General features: G+C 40.8%; 1 protein-coding gene across 1 annotated transcript; it reads left to right on the plus strand.

Annotated features, from left to right (window-relative positions):
- Nucleotides 1-2118: 2118 nt before the first annotated feature.
- Nucleotides 2119-3136, plus strand: LOC127135567 (U11/U12 small nuclear ribonucleoprotein 31 kDa protein). Its single transcript, XM_051062231.1, has one exon. It carries the CDS (start codon nucleotides 2249-2251, stop codon nucleotides 3080-3082), a length of 834 nt encoding a protein of 277 aa, XP_050918188.1. The 5' UTR covers nucleotides 2119-2248; the 3' UTR covers nucleotides 3083-3136.
- The last annotated feature ends 11913 nt before the right edge of the window (nucleotides 3137-15049 follow it).

Genomic DNA, 15049 nt, shown 5'->3' on the forward strand with positions numbered 1-15049 from the left:
CCTCGAGCGATCGAAACCAATCAAATCCAAACACGTCAATTCAACTCGTCACCCCCGCGTGACCAAAACCCTTTCAAAAAGAACACTGTCAATCCTTTCTAATGCGCACAACAAACCAGTGCTAGAGCCTCCACCGAGAGTAGACAAGCCAGTGTTTAGCCGTTAGAACACCGACCTACACAGTCGTTCATCAAAACAAAACACAACCAATATTCGTAGTAGCCCGAACTACGAATGCTCTGATTTCCTTATTGCACCATAAGGATACGTAGGCAGGAGATTGCTGTATCTTCGCGAGCACACTAATAAAAAACCTCCCATTTCCCCCATCCTGAGGTCTTCATCCACATCTATCATCAATTCTAATTACTCGAAGCAAGCAGATAAATAGTCAATTAACAGTCAAATAGCAAAATCAGACTAAAAGGTTCCCGTTGAGTACAACGGACGTGAGGGGTGCTAATACCTTCCCCTTGCGTAATCGACTCCCGAACCCGAATATGGTTGCGACGACCATTATTCTTATTTCTAAAGGTTTTCTCGATATTTTCCTATTCCTTCATTGGAATAAATAAAGTTCGGTGGCGACTCTGTTTCGAACAACATTTTTTTTCCGCGTCCTATCGCGAGGGATCGCATTATCATCTTTTTTTGAGGTGCGACAATTACATGCGACTCTATATGACTAATGCACAAATACAAGCTATTCAAAATCCTTTGATTCTTAGTAAAATTGGTGTCCCCACAACGACAATAAAGTGGATGAATTTTTCTGAAATGAGTCATCTTATATCAAATGTATATGACTGAGTTTTAGTTTAGTTTACAAGACATAGTTTTTCGTAAATCGTTTTCCCTCTGCTAAGTTGCCCTCCAAATAATTTAAATGGACGGGTTGTCTTGATTAGACAGATTGCTACTAAGATGCATTTTATACAAGCTTATTTGAAACGAGGGTGTCCTCTACCACCAACATTCGTAGAATGGAGAGAACGTCTTAAGGAAGAAACATCTGAGTGAGAACTTTGCTTTTTTGGATAGGATGCATGAGTTCTAGAAATTAAATGATGTTGAAAAATAATACAATAGAAAAAAGTCTAATGCGAAAAGTTCAATAAATTTAAAAAGATGTCATCGATTTTGATGCATTTTAATCGTATGTACTTCTAATTTTGTTGATTCACTATGTTCATTTTTATTCTTATATCTTCATTTTAAGATGTCCAAACATAATCTAAGCGTATAAATAAAGCATTACTTTTGAAAACAAATTAATTGTTGAGTTTCTAGTAAGAGATGAGTCCTCTTCAATTCTGGACAAATTCTACATAAGAGTTTTTAAATGTTGTGAAACTGAAGTTATTAGACTAAGGTTTTGCTTAAATTGATGCAATGAGATGATATGAAGTGATATGAGATGAAATAGAATAAGATTACATTGTTTGAGTTAATTAAAATCAGATCCAGTATAATAAAATTTTATTATTCTATTTTATTTCATTTCATCACTTTTCATTAGCATTGTTTCCCTTAGATATGAGGAATAAAAAATTACATCACTTTCTACTAGTATTGATCACTTTCTACGAGTATTGTTCCCTTTAATATGAGCAGAATGAAAATTTTCATCACTTTCCATCAGTATTGTTTCTCTTTTATATGAGCAGAATCAAAAACTTACTTTGTTTTTATCGCTAATTATTCAAATAATAAAGTAATAAAATTTCTATTTCACTCTATTCTATTTTTGCTAAATTTCAATAACTTTATTTATCTTAAGATATTAAAATATAATCTAAAATAATATAATAAAATTGTATATCTAACGAACTAGAAATTTTTGTCTTAAAAAATCTAGCATCATACTAACAAAAAATTATTAAAATTTATATATGCAGATGGGTGGCTGACCAATTAAATAAAAAAATATTAAAACATAATAATTTTTAGTTTTATGCTATCTTTACAAGTACTCTGGCGGTGAGCAAGTTGTCCATTTACATATGGATAGTACTGCTTATAAAAAAATAAGAATGGATAAAACCATATATAAAACCAATCCAAAATATCCGGATCCATGTCCAGATCCGCTTGGAGTTTCGCTTCACTTCTCTAGGGTTTCTCAAATGCATTATAGAATCTCTCCACTCTCAGATTTCCTCTATAGATTAAAGAAGCATCGGAGAACTAATTCCGTCGCCGGAAACCGAACGCCGTTGCCGGAAACAAAAAACCTGAACCGAAAAAAATGTCAAGCAAGAAGAAACACAAACGAAAACACAGCGACAGCGATGAAGACGACGACGTTTTCTACTACCGCTACTGCGCTTCGTCCTCAACCCCCAACACCACCACCGGCACCACATCCAGTAATCAACCCCAATCAAAACCGAACAACAAAGGATCATCAATAGGAGGAACAGGTGAACCCTTAGCACCATCAAAATCGACGCTATACGTTTCTAATCTAGATTACTCCCTAACAAACTCCGATCTCCATACGCTCTTCTCTACTTTCGGCCGCATCGCGCGTGTAACCGTTCTCAAAGACCGTCACACGCGCCTAAGCCGCGGTGTCGCGTTTGTCCAATTCGTTTCTCGTAATGACGCCCAACGCGCCGTGGCGGAGATGAATAAGAAGATTCTCAATGGAAGGACTCTAACTGCTTCTATTGCTGCTGATAATGGACGTGCTCCGGAGTTTATTCGGAAGCGCGTGTACAATACTGAGACTGCTTTGTGTTATGAGTGTGGGGGGCATGGTCATTTGTCGTATGAGTGTCCTAAGAATCAGTTGGGGCCGAGGCCGCGGCCTCAGCCTAAGAAGCCGCGACGGGGATTTAGTGGGCTGAGGGATAGGGATGGGGAGGAGGAAGGTGATGAGGAGGAGGAGGAGGGTGGTCAGATTGCTGCGGAGCAGTTTGACGATAATTGGGCTTCTGTTGTGGATGATGAAGCGGGTGAAAGGTTGCTGGGGAGAAACAGAAATGATGATGAGGGTTTGGACAACAACAAGACGAAGAAGAAAGGGAAGAAAGCTGGGTATTTCAGTGATGAGAGTGATCATGATGATGATGATTGATCATGACTATGTAGCATTGACACTTCAGATTGAAGGTGTGTGTTTGGTATTCCGCATTACCGCATTATTCAACTAGTCCTGTGTGTCGTGTCTATATATGTGCCAGTGTTTCATAGATCTAAATGGCAATTTTTTGTTTTTATCAAGATATGGTGTAATTGATGAAATTGTTTATATGTTGTTGGCTTGGTTGGATGTGTTTATGGTTTTGATCACAAGCACATGTTAGTTATTAGTTATTGTGGTAGTAATTAGTGATAGTGGTGGTGAATTGGTGATGAGCATTTTTGTGTATTCCATATTTTCATAGTTAATGAATGATGACAGACGAGTCTCTTATTTATCGGCTTAATTTAGCATTCGGTTTACCTGTAAAACAGAAAGGAAAAGCCTGTTCGTTATGTTTTTTATTTTGGTTCAGTTAAAACATGTAATGTAATCAAATTGTAACACCCTGGTTTACTTTATGCACATCTTGTTATCATATAAGTAAGGTTTTTAATTACAGTTGTGGTGGTTATGTTATGATATTTGATATGTAGAATATTGTAGTCAGATATAGCTGGATTTGATGTGGTTGTTGAGATCTTGAAAAGCATAGGTTGTAGACTTGTAGTCACAATTACTGTCGCCGTTCTTGTGGAAAGCAGTTTAAAACCATGGGTAACAGTTCTTCTGATTACCTTTACTCTTTGATGTCTACTGAGCATTTTTATGCAGATTGATGAGTATTTCTCAAGTTTCTCTTAGAATGCTTAAATTGCTTCTCCCAGAGAAAATGTGGTATCCTTTTCATGCATAATCACTTGGCTGAGCTGGAGAATAATACCAATTTGTGCCTCACCCTCGACACTAGGCTTTAAATTATAGGTTTAATTATTCTGTAACTTTTTGAACCATGGGCTAATCTTGAATGTCATTGTAATGATATGTAGAAAAAGAAATTGGTTATTGTTATGCTATTTCCTTTCTTTCTGAATTATGGCTTTGAATCGGATTAAGTATAGTTATATTATATGGAGTTTGGGGTCAATTGTTACTGTTGTACTGTTGGTTTTAAGCATTGTTAGTTTTGGATATATCTATAACTCTGAAACCATATTCAGTTGACAGTTATATATAACCGATAGATACCATATTCATGATTGTCTATATACTTTTGTATGCTCATATTTTTTACTAATTGAATCATTGTCTTATGGCACAAGTTAATGAAAATAGTAGAGTTCATATCCTCTATGAATAGGATTAACATGAAGCTTGATTACATAGTACGATAATTGTACTCAGATATAAAGATATTGGGAGTTTTGTGAAATTCAGGATATCGGTTTCTTGAATTTTGTTGAAGTTTGAGCAGATTCAAATAGGATTAATATGGGTGTTCTTGAAGAGGAAGTAGGTAAAAGTTTGGAATTTTTTTTCAAAATAATAATTTTTTTATTTTTTTTTCAAAATAACTAATTATTTAAAAAAATTATCAAAATAACCAGGTTTGGTAGAGGATGCGTCAGATGAACTGGGGCACCCCCAATGCATAAAGAGGAGGCGTCAATAGCATTGGCGCATGCATTGCGCTCCTCACGAGGAGGCGCCACTAGCATTGGCGCATGCATTGCGCTCCTCATGAGGAGGCGCCAATACTAGTGGCGCCTGCATTGGGCCTCATGAGGAGGCGTCAATGCTAGTGGCGCCTAGGTGCATTTGGTTGTGTGGGCGCTAATTCATCTGGCTGCATGTGATGGTCATGTGGGCGTCAATCCCTCAAGCGCCCACATGTTTTGTCCGTCTCTATAAATACCACGCATTGGATGCAATATTTTTCACTCAAACTCATCTCCTAATACAATTCAACCACCATCAATTTCAATTTTCCCTGTTTCAACAATGTCTGCATACATTCAAAAACAAAGTGCTGATGTAATATTTTCTGCCGTTGCGGCTCCGGTACAGATTCGACTTTGGAACACAAATATGTTTGAACGTCTTAATCGGACGTTGTACAGTTGGTTAGAGGGAGAAATTGGAGAGGGTGAACGGATTAGAAGAATACAATGGCTTGTGTCCACGTTCAACCAACACGGAGAATTACGCGAATTGGTGGATATTAAGACAGACCAAGACGCTCGTAGGATGATGCATTACATGTTCAAAATTGTTTTGCTGGTTGTAATTGCATAGTTCTTGTATTTGTTATAATTATATGTGTTACTGTTTATGCAATGGTACTTTCGTGACAGACGTCTAATATGAAATAAATTTAATTTTTCATATATTGCAATAGAGGTACATGTAAATTTATCTGGTTGTGCTCATTCTAACACTAGGACAGTTATTACGATTGTGACCTAGTTGACGGCATGAACTACATAGTCTAACCATTTTGTTCGCCGTATCCATTTCGGTTCGAATTCGGATGCTGTTTGGGCGACCCTTTTTCTTCCTTCGCATAACTTCGTTGTGCCAGACGATGTCCCCTTGATATTCTGGCCAATAATCCTCTTTTGCCACTACGAAAAAACTAATTTTATAAACATTTGAAAGACTGACGATTTTGTAAACTTCAGATAACAAGTATGATGGATCCCTTCGAACCTTTGAGCATGCCGCAAGGACATGGGAGCGGGGGTACGAAAGGCTTGGAACTTTCTGCAGTCGCACTAACCTCTATCTAGTTCGACTCTGTACTGTCCCATCGGCATGCCCTCATTGTGATCCATGGACTCGACAACACTAAACCAACCTTTACTTCGGTCAAAGACCGTAACCACATGTGTGTTTGCTTTGGCAGCTTCATGTCTGATGAATTTCATCGAAGCATCACTGAACAACTGTCCAGATTGCAACACTGAACTCCATTTTAAGCGTCTGGTTTCAAACAACGCCCTTAGCCTGAAATATGTAGCATGCACCAAAGCGATTATTGGTAGGTTACGGATGCCTTTGAAGACAGAGTTCATTGATTCCACAAGATTTATTGTCATGTGGCCCCAACGTTGACCGTTGTCGTATGCCCTAGTCCACTTCTCCAAAGGAATACCATGGATCCACCGTACCGCATCTTCGTTTGACAATCTTATTTCCTTGCGGTAGTGTTTGAAAGAAGGTTCTGATAATGCGTAACCTGCATTGACAACCTTCTTCCGCAACGTCTTATCTTTGATTTCCCGCATGAAATTCTGCCAGCCGTTGTCAATGTTATTATATGCACTGATGATTGAAGGGTGTCTGTCGGAGATCAAACATAAGTTAGGCTGAGGTGCAACGTGCAATCAGAGATTTCTTAGGAAAAAACTTCATCCCTCAGCAGTCTCCCCTTCAACTAGGGCAAAGACGATTGAAAAAATATTGATGTTCCCATCTTGTGCCACTACCATCAGTAACGTTCCTTTGTATTTTCCGTACAACCATGTACCATCAGTTTGTATAATTGGTTTACAGAAAGAAAAACCTATGATACCTGGTTGATACACCCAGAATAGACGGTGAAATATTTTATTTCCAACAGCACACGTACCATCTGGTGTATAGGCGGACAATTTGTTTCCAGCTTGACAATTGTCCCGGGAGCATATTGTTTTAGAGCCAACAAGTATTTTGGAAGTTGTTTGTAAGACTCCTCCCAATTGCCAAACACTTTTTCAATAGATTTTGTCCTAGCTATCCATGCCTTCCTATATGATGGAGTGTACTCGTACTCTGCCCTAATATGCGAGATTATTGTACTCACCTTTAATGATGGATTGTCGCTAATAACAGATAATATTTCATCACATATTAGCTGAGAGCTTAATTTACGATGATCCTGGATTGGGTTTGTCAGCATGCATGTGTGATCTGGACCCATTGATCCAATCTCCCAAGACTCGCTCCTCTTCCGGTACGAAGCTGACAACATAAAAAGGCAGTGCTCATTCGGACAATAAACTTTATACCTCGATGCGTCAGTTCTGTCAACTCTGAAATCAGCTGATAGTTGCATGTGGAATTTCTTAATGGCTCTTACACATTCCTCTTTTGTGCGAAATGTGTCTCCTTGTTTCAAAGATCCTTGCATCTGCACGTAAGGATTGTACCATACATCTGCTAAAGGTTCATCTGAACCCAAATTTAACCTTGTCATCTGTTGGGGTGGGCAGTATACATAACTTGTTGGTATTGGCTCCTCTTCCTCTTCAGCGTTCACCATCGAATCAACCATGATCTCAGATTCTTCTTCTTTGTCATCTAGAACATTCACCTCAGCTTGTTCGTCATCAGTCTCACAAAACACTTGTGACTGATCAATGTACAGAGACACCTGTTGTTGATGTGGTAATATATACAACTCTATATCGTTGTAACCAGATTGTTCGTGACTGACAAACATATGCTGAATATCATCATCATCTCGAATCTTCTTCTGATAAAATTTAACCTGGTTTTCTACAAACCAAACCGGATTTTTATAGATGATTTGGCCCACATTACTGCATTGCAATTTCTTTTCTATTCTTTGTTTCAGATGTGAAAAATTTGATCGTCGATTTATTGTAAACCGAGTTACCTCTGTGTTTCGAAAACAAAAACCGAACAACTGATGATCAAATATTTCACCTTCGACATGGGCACTGATCATGTAATGTTGTGTGGAAGACATTTTGTTGAAATATTAAATATGTAGATATCTTTAAGGGAATTGAATGCATTGCTAAGTTGTTCATCCACACAACATAAATAATGTTTCATTGCTAACTTGGTCGTTGCATTGATAACTTGGTCATTGTTTGTACAAACTTGACCATGCATGTAGTAGAAAGAATCAACCATGCAGAGAAAAGAGTGACAAGAACACACATGCGCCTGAGCCCTGAGATTCCCACCTAGGCGCCCATTCCCTAGGCGCCATAAAGTAACTGGGGCGCCAAAAGGATGGGTGCCTCTTCACAAAAATTGGTCTTATGCGCCACTAGGAAGGGCGCCCCTTCCCATTGCCCTACACTAAGGCGCTAAGAGGAAGGGAGCCTCTTCCTTGCATGTGAAGAATCACATGTAGGCGCCAAGAGGAATGGCGCATCTTCCCTTACATGTTGATTCTTCACATGCGCCTAGAAGAGATTCCTCACATGCTATCTCTCACATGCTTTCTGAAGTTTGTCATTCCCTTGTCTTCTCTTGCCATTCCATGCAACCAATCACATTCATCTTAGGTTGCAAACCTACTCACTCATTCATCTATAAATAGCCTCTCATATCAACAATATCAAATCATCTTCATCAATACTCAATTATATTCTTCTACCACACTTGTTTCCTCTACCACACTCAAGCTTTGCAAAATCAAATCATGTCTTTGTTGACTATGGGCGATGAACATAGAGGCACACTCGAGAATATATCGGCATTTGTATGTCATCTCTCTCTTTTTACTTTTTCTATTTTTAGTCTTATACCTTTGTTATCTATGTTTTTCTTACTTCTTATAGAGTTGTGCTTGTTGATTATGTATTTCTTCTTCTAATTGCATTTTCTTACTTTTTTATTATTAGGATCCGAAGCGGTTTAGATGTCGTGTACATGAATATGTACCCCACGATCCTTTAATAGAACCATATATTAGAGGATGTGGATTTGGAAATCTACTCAACATTGTTTCGTACTCGGTGGACTACAAGTTCATTCTAACTTTGTTGGAGAGGTGGAGACCCGAGACCCACACATTTCACCTTCCGATTGGTGAGTGTACCGTCACACTTGAGGACGTGTACATGTTGTTGGGTCTCCGTATAGATGGAAAGGCAGTGAATGATCGAGTTAACCAAGACAACAATATCTGCAATGAATTATTGGGTGCCCATTGTCGCATTACGCGAAAAACCGGCGGGAAAACGAAACAACAGAGCCGCCACCGTGCGTTATTTATCCCAAAAGAGGGAAAGGAAACGCTCGAAGTAAACCTGGAAAAGACATGGTCTCGCAACCAAAGAGAATGGGATCCGGAGTCGGTTATGCGAAGGGAAGGTATTAGCACCCCTACGCATTCGTCGTACTCGACGGGATCCACGCACAAAAGGAAGGAATATGGTTGCTAAAACACTGCTCACACACACACACTGGCTGAAAGAGACACAGAAAACAAAAGAAACTAACTCGGCAGGATATCGCATCCTGGGCCTACGTAGTCTATCAGGCATAGACATCAGAGTCGACGTAGTTCGGACTAGGGAAAACACATGCTCGCTAGGATGTCGCATCCTATGCATACGTATCTTCTTGGACGAAGAAGAATCAGAGCATTCGTAGCTCGGCTCACGCACGCCAGACAAAACAAAACGCACACAGGAAACCGACTGCCAATCGCTGGACTTACGTCAGACTCCACACAAAAATGGCAAACATGGGACCCGAATGCCAATTGCTGGACTTATATCAGCGCCTGAACCAAACAAACCCACATTGGAACCCGAATGCCAATCGCTGGACTTATATCAGCTTCCAAGCACACAACAAACACACACAACGGGGGTTGAAAACAAAAAGGTTGCCCGGAGAGATCAGCTCAATCTCCTGCCTACGTACCTCATCTGGTATGAGGATCAGGGCGACGTAGTTCCCCTACGCAGGGAAAAAGGACTAGCCTAACCAGATAACAAAGGGAGACACAACTAGGGAGACTACGACTCGAGCCTAGATGTTATCATGCAAAATCATCCCTAAGTCAAGGTTTCTAGCTAACTTGCACAGGGAGCAAGCTATCCTATTCAGCACAGGTAAACAGCAAACAATCACAAACAGCACACACTATATACACACAAAGTGGGGCTCAAACAAAGGTTAGGCTGCAAAGCAAGCCAACTGTACAGAGGTGTGATTTGCTCTTAACCACTGACATTGAGAGTCAGGGTGAAGCAGAGGAAAGGTGAGTGAAGATGAGACTTCACAGCTCTTATCCCTGGCCAGGGAGAGCTTCAGACAATGAAGTGTGGGTTCAGAAAGTGGGAACCCTTCTACACTTATGACACTGACTCAACTGTACAACGGTACAAAGATCTTGGGTTACTATCCACAATGCATCAACACCGGTTGTGTGAGCAGAGGGATGACTCAACAAGAATAGCAGGGGATGGATTGCACATCCCTTGTATCTGCCAATTGCCTTATCAAAAGGTCTTTTCCTGCTTGGGGACAAAAATAAACAAGCACAAGCATTGCCCCTTAAGGAGGACTTCAGACAGGTGCCTGGCCAAGTAACAGGCCAGGTCTTCCAGACTACATGGAGAAGAGATCATTATACCTCAATGCTCAAGCTATCAAGCAAAGCAAGAACAAGTTCACAAGGGAACTATAGCAACTAAGGTACCTTGTGTGAAGTGCAGATCTTGATTTGGAGTTTTTTGGAAGTGTGAGCTTGAAACAGATGCTTAATGATGATGTAGAAGATGAATGAAATCAAATCTTTAGCTCAACAATGCTCAGATTCGAGGGAATTTGCAACTGCCATGTGAATCTTCACTCTTCAACAGTTCCAATTCAGCATGAATTCTCCAATGTTTTGCTTCAATTCAATTCCACAATGCCTGCAGATGAAGGTTAGAGCAAGGAACAAGCAAAGAAATCAAGAAATTCAATGGAAAGAGTTGAAATTTTTTGAGAGGATTTGAGAGAATTTTGAGAATTTTCTGTTTGGATCTGAAATTGTGATTGCTCATTTCAGAATTCTGTTACAATTAGTGCTTTATACCACCTGTTAATCCACTTATTAAACATGATTAGCAAAATGGAAATGGGTTAGTGAAATGCTCATGTTATGCAAAAATGCCAAAATGCCCTTTTTCAAATAGAACCAATGGAACAGTAAAAATTCATTTGAGGCAAGTCACAAATTTTGTTTAGAAGCAATTGCAATTGGTTTGGCATGAAAATTGTATGTAGTTTTCAAAATGACCTTTTTTCCCACCAAAATTCAAATTGGTTCACTTGAAAAATGGACTTTTTATGTGATGATTTTTGATGAAATGTAATGATGGATTATGATAGTTCATGTCAAATGGAGTTTGCTCAAAAAAGAATCACTCAAATTGGCCAAATGGTTCAAGAGTTATGCCACTTTGAAGTTCAACTTTTCTTGACAATGATTTGATCATAATTTCTCAACCACACATGATAAATGAGTGTTCTTGGACTTTTTGGAAAGGTGAGAGCAAGATCTTCAACTTTCATGTTGGACAAAATTTCATTTGAAGCATGCATGATGATGTAAATTTGAGGAGAAAACTTTCCATTTTTGGCAGTTTGAAATTACAGGTCACTTACTATTTTTGGAAACTTTTCATCTGACCTCAAATTCTTCAATCTTGATCTTTGAAATGTCAAATGAGACTTTTATGGACATGAATGAAGCTTTTCAAACCATCTCCCACCTTCAAATCCATGATTTCATGCACAGTTGACCATAGTTGACCACATTTGACTTTCTAGGGTTTCAGATGAATTTCAGCTTGACTGTTGAGCTTTGATCATCCAATCTTTGGCCAAATCACTTCAAAATAATCCCTAGGTCATATGAACTTGATAAATCAACCCTAGGGCTTTGTCTCAATAGAAATTGCACATGCTTGCTTGATGGACTGATTCTCCTAATCATCTTGACCTAATCTTGTCTGATGACTTGCACTTGGGCAATGGACAATGCAATGCTATGCAGTGGACTATGTTATGTTAATGACCTAATCATGAAAATGAATGTACAAAAGGTATGTGCAAATTTAAGGTGCTACAGCTGCCCCTATTCAATCAACCGGGAACCCGAAGGGATGAGAGCGACGGCTGTCAGACTTTCAGGGTATACAGGGATTGAATACCGAGAACCGTAGAAATTTGCACACTGCAGGGATCCACCAACGGAAACGTCCACTGGGATCTGATATTTATTACTGTGGATTTTGGTTTTTTTTCTTCAAAGGTACAACCACATCCAGACATCGACACACGATGAATGGGGATAGAAATCACAACTAGATGCCAACGGACAACTAGGCAAAATTCAACGTTTACCAAGACCAACGGAGAGGTAACCAGACATTAATGAATGACTGGAAGAGATACAATCATACGTCGACGGACGTAGTGGGGAAAACTCAACATTTACCGAAACCAACGGAGAGGTAACTCAACTGGGGACGACCAGGAAACTCTACTGGGGACGACCAGGAAAAACTCGATGTTTACCAAAACCAACGGAGAGGTGAATCAGCTGGGGATGACCAGGAAAAACTCGACGTTTATCGTAACCAACAGAGAGGTGAATCAGCTGGGGACGACCAGGAAAAACTCGACATTTATTGTAACCAACGGAGAGGTGGCCAGACATCAACGGATGAATGGGAATACTCGACCAGACGTCAACGGACGAAAGGGAGAAGCTCGACGTTTATCGACACCAACGGAGAAGGAGAAAACTCGACCAGACGTCAACGGACGAAAGGGAGACTCGACGTTTATCGACACCAACGGAGAAGGAGAATCCACTTCACTGAGGAAGGGAACAACAACCGGAAACCGAATAGGACGTTTACCGACGACTCTACTGGGGATTCTGGCTGGGAATCAACCAGACATTAATGAATGACTGGGAATAGGGTATACAATCAAACGTCAACGGACGGATGAGAAAAACTCGACGTTTATCGAAGCCAACGGAGAGGTAAACCTGCATGGAAGGGTACAACTAGACGTCATCGAACGACTAGGAAAAACTCGACGTTTATCGACACCAACGGAGAAGGAGAAAACTCGACCAGACGTCAACGGACGAAAGGGAGACTCGACATTTATCGACACCAACGGAGAAGGAGAATCCACTTCACTGAGGAAGGAGGACGACGTTACGAACATCAAAAGATGATGTTTACCGACATCAAAAGAAGACCAGACACTACGCATGACTGGGAAAGCACCGAGAGATGGTGTTTACCGACACCAAAGAATACCAGACACTTACGCATGACTGGGAAATCACCGAAAGATGGTGTTTACCGACACCAAAGAAAACAACACACGCGGGTGCTGACAGGATACTGACATCTACATGTCCGGGCAAGGCTCCACACTTGCAGGGGATCACACTGGGGAGAAATAAGCTTTCCTTTCACCAACGGATGAGGAAATAAACCTCTCTGGGGGGTATCAATCCTGAATGCTGTCAGGAGCAACTGTAGCAAACGTGTTGTACAGACGTTGAACAAAAATCCACCTCTGCCGGGGAATACGGTCTGATGGGTTTCGAACACATGAATGCATATGTTTGAATTTTTCTATGGCGTAATGCTCCATTTCAAATGGAAATGCTACGCATTTGAGGATGCAATGATCACTATATGCACAATGCCACATGAACCCTGGTTGGGGAGCCAACACTGATCAGATACTCCAACTCTGTGGGGAGACTCTGCTTGAAGAATACTCTGCGGGGAGACTCTTACTGGGGAATGCTTTGCGGAGAAAGCACCGACTTCTCACTCATGCTGGAGAAACCAAACTGTTGCCGGGGAAAGAATAGACTCCACTGGAGAACATCCTTCACAGGACCCAATCCACTCGGGGACTCCGCTTGGGAAGCAATCAATACTCCGCTGGGGAACAGACCAGGCGACTCTCTGGTGAAGTAAAGAAACTACTCGCTGGGGAGTAACAAGACGACTTTACTGGGGAAGAACACAACCAATCCTTAGGTAGAATAAACTCTGCTACAGGGAATAACTGCTACTCCACTGGGGTCAACCCCTCTAATCCACAGGTAGGATAGACTCAGCTGGGGGTGCAAATATCAATCTGCTACGGAAAATCGTCCAATCCATAAGTAGGATGAACTCTGCTGGAGAAATATTTCATTGAAACCCGCTCCACTCGGGGACTCGCTGAGGAAAAATCAACACCAATCTCTACTCGGGAGATCTGCTAGGGAAAACCCTGTTGGGGATAACACACCTCTCTGCTGAGGAAGAGTATAACTCTGGTGGGTAAAAAAACACATATCCGACCCTGCGCTGGGGAAAGACATCCACCACCCTGCTGGGGATGAGCGCTCACAACCACGCTGGGGATAATAGTATCACAAACCCGACTGCTGGGGAACAACACTCCCTTGATAGACTCCACTGGGGAACTCTCCTAGGGAAAACACCTACCAGGCACTCAGCGGGGGATCTCAACTGGGGAAATATTCGCTGGGGAATACACCCACTGGGGAATCTGCAAACACCGGCCCGCTGGGGACAGGCAATCCTTAGATCTGCCGAGGAAAGAAGGTACTATCCACAGACATCTCTACAGGGGAACATAGCTCTGACAGCTCTCAAACTTGCTTGGAGAATACTTGCTGGGGAAATGCTCACAGATGACGACCTGCAAAACAGTACAACAAATGCCCCAGGGGTGCACGGACATGATACGCTCAAGTGTCCTCAACATTCAAAGTGATTTTCAAATGTTTCATCTTCCTGCAAGTTATTGTTAAGCCTTCATGTTTTTATATGCAATGTTTATCAAAAATTCGGACGTTTTTGCAAACAAAACAGTAAAAATAAAACAAAGGGAGCTATTTATCTGAATAACGACTTTTATTGATTGAAAATGTGGCTGAAAAGGCGAATACATTGGGAAGCAATTCCTAGAAAGAGGTAATTGCGCACAAAAGGAAAATAAACTATCCTAATGGAAATGTGAATACGGCATCCACTATTTCCCAATTCTGTTATAACCCACAGATCATCAGTTTTCCTCCCAAGTTCCTTGCTTTCCGAGAAGAATGACTGGACCGATCACATCTTTCGAGATGGCAGCTGCCGAAGCGCGATGAAGTACAGATAACTCCGACTTTAGTCTTCGCTTTAATCCCTCTTTTGGCTGGATCGCCCTTTCGGGTTTTCAATCCACCGGGATACCCATTTTTGCCTAAGCCGCCCTTGCGGGTTTTCGACTTACCGGGTG

The sequence above is a fragment of the Lathyrus oleraceus genome, chromosome 4 (genome assembly GCF_024323335.1).
Source record: "Lathyrus oleraceus cultivar Zhongwan6 chromosome 4, CAAS_Psat_ZW6_1.0, whole genome shotgun sequence".
NCBI lineage: Eukaryota > Viridiplantae > Streptophyta > Magnoliopsida > Fabales > Fabaceae > Lathyrus > Lathyrus oleraceus.